The 6,000-nt window shown below is 33.7% G+C and overlaps 1 protein-coding gene across 2 annotated transcripts; it reads right to left on the minus strand.

Annotated features, from left to right (window-relative positions):
* Window positions 1–700: 700 nt before the first annotated feature.
* Window positions 701–5,083, minus strand: LOC106911452 (major histocompatibility complex class I-related protein 1-like). 2 transcript variants are annotated; one of them, XM_088010454.1, is made up of 7 exons: window positions 4,438–5,083; window positions 3,976–4,230; window positions 3,622–3,894; window positions 2,810–3,106; window positions 2,607–2,723; window positions 1,984–2,025; window positions 701–1,583 (listed from the first exon to the last, which is right to left on the minus strand). In XM_088010454.1, exons 1-7 carry the CDS (start codon window positions 4,496–4,498, stop codon window positions 1,543–1,545), a joined length of 1,086 nt encoding a protein of 361 aa, XP_087866580.1. In that variant the 5' UTR covers window positions 4,499–5,083; the 3' UTR covers window positions 701–1,542. The 2 variants fall into 2 exon arrangements, with proteins under 2 accessions (XP_087866580.1, XP_087866581.1); XM_088010455.1 differs by having other exon boundaries at window positions 3,976–4,184; window positions 4,438–5,078.
* Window positions 5,084–6,000: the final 917 nt, after the last annotated feature.

The following is a 6,000-nucleotide window of genomic DNA, read 5'->3' on the forward strand; positions in this document are numbered from 1 at the left end:
TAATGAAACACCACTTGTAACAGCTGTTTCTTTATTTGATGATCAACTAGAATCATAAGTGTTGATCGTCATTGGTTCTGAATAGAGTCTGCGCAAATTGTTGACTTTAGTCTGGGTCCATCATTTGTTACAGATACTCAGAAATGTTATTATTAGCCATATTGGCCTCTAATTTCTTCACTCTTATGTAAATAAGCAACTAAGAACTGTGTGTTTTGCCATCCCATGGAGTTGTAAGTTGTTGACTGTTCTCCTGCATCAGTTCTGGTTCACAAAGCGAACCTGTCATCCGGTTCAAAGTGGGGAAAGCCATCTCCATATTGGAGCTCAAACCACAAAAACACAGTGTGAGAGTTAACAGTATGTTTTAAATATTAAAATGGGTAATATTATCTCATGCCATCAAGCAGTAACTCACTGTTACTTATGCAGGAGCTTAGTTAACATTTTAAAATCCCTCACAAACCTCAGTCCATTTGTCTTCGGGATGCTTTACCAAGGCTGCTTGTTGCTCAGGTTAGTAGAAGATTACAACAGAACCCAAAGGATTCTTTGTTCTTTTTCTGCCTATCCACTTCATTTCTATTAACTGTTCAACATAAGTTTTAACAAACAGGGTAAATTGTTTATTGTTACATTGTAGTTACTAATGTTGATGTTCAGACCCTAGTAAAGGAACTCAAGAACAAGAAACAAAATATTACAATAAAACATATCCTTTAATAATTTATTAAACAGGCACAACAAAATAACAGGCAGAGGAGGGATCAACTGAGGCCGTTCAATGGGGCTGATAATCACTGATAGTGGCCATTCTGTGGAATGATAACATCCGAAGCGTGTCACCATGATAAGATCACTTGCACCAGAAAGTTAAATTGAACCAGAAAAGGTTATGACACTTCCTTGTAGGCCAACAAAACTTTTTTTTTTTTGCTTCAACAGATGGAATGTAAACATATGGTAAAAACAATGGAACTAGATTTTTATTTCTGTTTAAGGAAAAAGGACAGGTTTGAATAGGTATTTCCCTGTTAGTGTCCAAGTATCTGTTTCTTCAAAAGGGTAATTTTAGAAAATCAGTATGATTCACATAATGAAACACCACTTATTCACCACTAATTCATTAAACAGGCACAACAAAATAGAAAGCAGGAAGAAGTTAATTAACTAGCATAGTATTAATCACTCAGGTTATATGATCTGACAAATAGTTATGCAAAGAGACTTATTTCAAGGGAATTTTATGCAAAATATAGTGCAAGAATAAACAGAACTTAAAGTTTGCAACTGCCAGGCAAGACGGATAAAAACTGCATGTTTTCCTCATTAAAATATTGATTTTATTTCAGTTTATACAAAAGTTAAGACAATATATTTATCTAACTCTTACCACATCCAATTATCCTGCCTGTCAGTTTAATTGCTCCAATATAATTGCTCACATTCTTGTGACTGATAGTCACAATTAAGGTTTGTTTTATAACAGTTTTTGCTGTGTCTATCCTTTTGATCCCACTCAAGCAGATTTCGGTCATAAACTTATTGTATTTCAAAATTATGCTGACAATTTTGAATGGTTCCTGTCAAGACAGAAATAAAGACATCTTAGATATTTGAACTCAGTCCTGGTGTAGTCTTGTCTAGGATTTTAAATCCCAGTATACAACTGTTTTAAAATGCATATTTAAAAGACTAGAGTCAATAAAACATTTGCTTATATTAAAAAGTAAGAAATTTTTACTTCTAGCAGGCTATATATTTCCACTTTAACTCTAAGAAGCACAGACATCCATCAAACGTAATCTAACAAAACTCAGATCTGGTGAAATGTTTTTTTTTATTATTTGTTTGAGATCCAAGATGCATTTCAAGTAACACAGAAATCAAGCTATAAATGTAAAACATTTCTTCTCAAAAGAGGACTACAAGAAACATTGCTAGCAACTGTTTTGTCATATGTGTGTGCATTGAATTACTTACCTGGATATGTGTGATATGAACTTGTGTCAGGATATTTTGAAGCTAGAAGAAGAAAAGATATGATTATTTTTTTATGTCATAGCATAACACCTTGTTTCATGTGAAATAACAGTATTGATTAATTATAATCAAATTAATAAACTGCAATTTTAACAAGTGCCAAAAATTTAGTTAGCAAAATAAATATTCAATTTACGCCTAAATATTTGGTTCAGAAACTAAATGAAGTTAAATATTTAGCCTATATCTAAACATTACATTTGGAACTATTTAGTTTGCAAACTAAATATTTAATTTGAAAGCTTAATATACAAACTAATATTTAGTTTGTGAATTAAATGTTTAGCTTGGAAGACTGATATTTATACATGTATGAATAACAAGGTGAAAATATGAATCTGAAAAATGAACATTCATTTGTTGACGGGCTGCATAAACTAACGGCAATATTATTATTATTTTTTACTGTGTAACTGTATAAATGATAAAAACCATGAAATATAAATATTTAAAAAGATCAATAATTACTGTGAATTATTTTTCAGTCACATGTATTTAACTGACTTTTTTTGTAAATTTGAAAAACTCTATCTCAGTGTGTAGAAAAATCTTCAAGTGTATACCGTTGTTGACATTTTTCCATAGAAAGAGTCCAGTTATGCAGAAGCACAACAGAATCAATCCGACAACAAGTCCAATGGCCAAATCAAGAGGAAACTCAGAGGAAGAAGAGACTGGATCTAAAAGTAGGACCAGACATTCTTTTTATGAAACAGTTGTAGAATAAATATTTAATCTGTGCAATTTGTGAGAAGAGGCAGCTTACCCCAGTTGGTACTGATTGCTGCTTTTTCCAGTCTGGTTGCTATGGTTTTATTACCAAGCTTAAACACACAGTCATATCTCTTCCAGTCTTCAGATGCGATTGATGAGACATTCAGGTCAACACTCATCTGGTAAGTGTCATTGTGGTTTGGGAGGATCTCACTGGGCTCCTCATCATTTTGGATCTTTTCTCCATCTCTCCTCCAGAACATCTCGGCTGTGTTTGGGTAGAAACCTGTGGCAAAACAGCTGACAGGAGAGAAAGGGGTCTTCTGGAGGAGAGTGACAGAAGTGAGGTCTGTATGAGGGAGACAATGTGGAGAGAGGAGGACAGAAGGTGAAGGCAAAGGAGGAGAGGAAATAAAATGGTGCAGTGATACAATAAATGGACAATGGTTGAGTCTGCCTCCAGCCTTTGATTGCTGGAAGTACAATGTGCACCAGTCAACCCATGACCACAATGGTGAACCACAGTAAGCAGCAATAGAAAAGTAGGTTTAATAATAATTTTGAGGAATAAAAGACAAGAAAGATTCAATCTCAATTTATTCAAAATATTACATGGCATTTGTCAATTGCTCATGTAAAAACAAAGTTCTAAACAACAAGTGCAAAAGTTAAAGGTTTTTGGCCTTTTTGTTTTGCTACTAAAAGCTACTATTTATTTTTGTCTTACTGAAGGTTATCATGAATGAAGTGAGATAATAAACAATAGTATGATATATTGCATTCTTAGTGGTAAATTAAATCTTACTGTCAGAAAATCAGAAATTGAATGTGAAAGTTAAACTGAATAAACAATGACTGTCATACCTTCTCTCTGCAGAGCGCTAAGAGTCACAAACTCTTTTAGCATTGGAGGGCAAATCAGTGTCAAAAACAGTGTTATGTTGTTTAATTGCTCCTGGGCAGAGTCCCACAGCGGTTTTAAGCTTTCAGCCAAAGGATGTTGAGCAACCCATGTCATATTTTTGGAGTCTAGTTTCATAAAATCTTCTCCATTGTAGCCACACTGCTGAAAAGTGATAACTCCAACAGACGTTTCATCCAATTCACAGCTGCTCATACACTGTAAAACATGAACAGCTAAAACAGACAGCAAAGAATTATTGTTGTTTGTTAATAAAAGGTATTTAACATTCATTGTGTGAAGTATCTGCACAGTACCTTCATCTGGATTTAAGGTTCCCAGCTTGTTTAAGTATACAGTAAAACTGAGGTCCACATAGGTTAATACTTCTTTAGAGAATATCGTCGACTGATAGGAATCTGATATGTTCTTCCAGAGAATTGAGCTTTGTTTTCTAATTCCATTGCCATCATAGTAATCCACCTGGATGTCATCAATTACTGTTGTAAACAGGTTTGGAAGATCCCTAATTCCAGTCGAAATAATAGCAAAAATCGTCAATGAATTTTTGACTGTGGAAAACAAATGTGGAAGATATATGGTCAATCAATCAATCAAATTTTATTTGTATAGCACATTTCAGCAGCAAGGCATTTCAAAGTGCTTTACAACATTAAAAACAGAAACACAGAGTCATGTAACATTGAATAAACAGTTTAAAAAAATCCTCCTCCATGCATAAATGGTTATATTAGTGACATTAAAACTGGTTACCATACCTGATGATGAAGCCTGGCAGAAAATAAGCAATATTACTATTTTGTTTGTGTAAAGACACATTTTTCCTAGAAAGCTGATTTTAAATCCTCTCAAACTGTTGAGCTGAGAGTATAAACCAAGATTAAAACAAAAATGACAGCAGACACTTGAAACAAGAACCACCGTCAGTTACATTAATTGCTCCTCCCACAGTGTTTGAGGAGGAGTACAGGCAACAACAAGAGTTTGTGGAAAGCAAAGTGTAATTCAGCAATGACATGTTAACAGATGCATCGTTTTCATTTGCTTGTTTCTTAAAATGTAATTTATAATTTTATGAATTAACTTTCCAATCCAATATTTTGTTCTTGGGCTGCCTCTTGGTTAGATTTGTTCACACTTTCATTTCCCATTGTAAACACTTGCCAATTTGGCAAATTGAAGATAACTGCAAAGACATCAATAAATGAGGAATGTTTTTCTAAAGGCTACTGTTAACAATGACACCAAAGACAGTGACAGTAAGCAAACCATTACGGGAAGGTTTGTTGGTGGGGGTTGTATTTTGCAGCAGTGACAGCAAAATATATCTATTTTCAGAAGTTATTCATCTTCATATGTAATCAATTGTTCACTTTTTGAGAATGACCCTGTATGGTTAAATGTATGTACCACATGCATTTAAAAGTAATGGATTTTTTCAAAAATGTGCCCTTTTATTGTATTTTAGCATGTATAATTAGCATACATAGATGTTTAATGTTGAGTTAATTAATCTCATGCAGACATCACTTCTCACAATAAAAGTTTGAAATGTCCCTCTGATTAAATGAGGGCACAATAAATGGTGATGGAGTATAAAATAAATTGAATGTGTTTATTAAGGATGTTAAAAAGAAGACAGAAAAACAACTTTTCTGTAACTATCTTTTTTAAAAAATGTCTTCATTATTTTCTGGTGTGATTTTTTAAAGCTTTTTTGTGTTTTAATGTGGTTCTAAGAGGTAGATTTCCCTTGGTTAGTTCCTGCATTTTGCCAGTAAATATATTTTCTGTTTCCTGCACTTGATCTTGTCAAACAGGATTTGATGCCAAATCAGATGGTGCACTCTCCTTCACCTTTGTTTTAGTCTTTTACCACATCTCATCCTCCATTTTTCTTCTCTTCCATTTATAAACATAAACCTGCTCAGCTGGAAGATACTATGAATTCAAGCTATAGATGGTGAGGAGATGTTTTTTCTCATGCTGAAATAGAACTACAGATTTGAAAATTTTATCTATAAAATACATCAGTTAATTAAATTTTAACCTCTCAAGAAAATATTGTATGTGCTCTGTTCTCCAACATGACGTCTGGGAAAGTACAAGCCCTTAAGATAATTTCTAAATGGTAATTTCCAAACGACTCATCCAAATATGCATTGACTGAGGTGTGAACACAAAGAAACTCCAATCTCTCCAGCTTTTGCTTTTAAGTTATAAAACAGGGTTTATATTATTTTAAACTATCCATCCATTCATTTTCTGTACACTCTTGTCCCTTAGTGGGTTCGGGAGGGGCGCTGGTGCCTATCTCCAGT

Source organism: Poecilia mexicana, unplaced genomic scaffold, assembly GCF_051168715.1.
Source record: "Poecilia mexicana isolate PSO_F unplaced genomic scaffold, ASM5116871v1 scaffold_11, whole genome shotgun sequence".
NCBI lineage: Eukaryota > Metazoa > Chordata > Actinopteri > Cyprinodontiformes > Poeciliidae > Poecilia > Poecilia mexicana.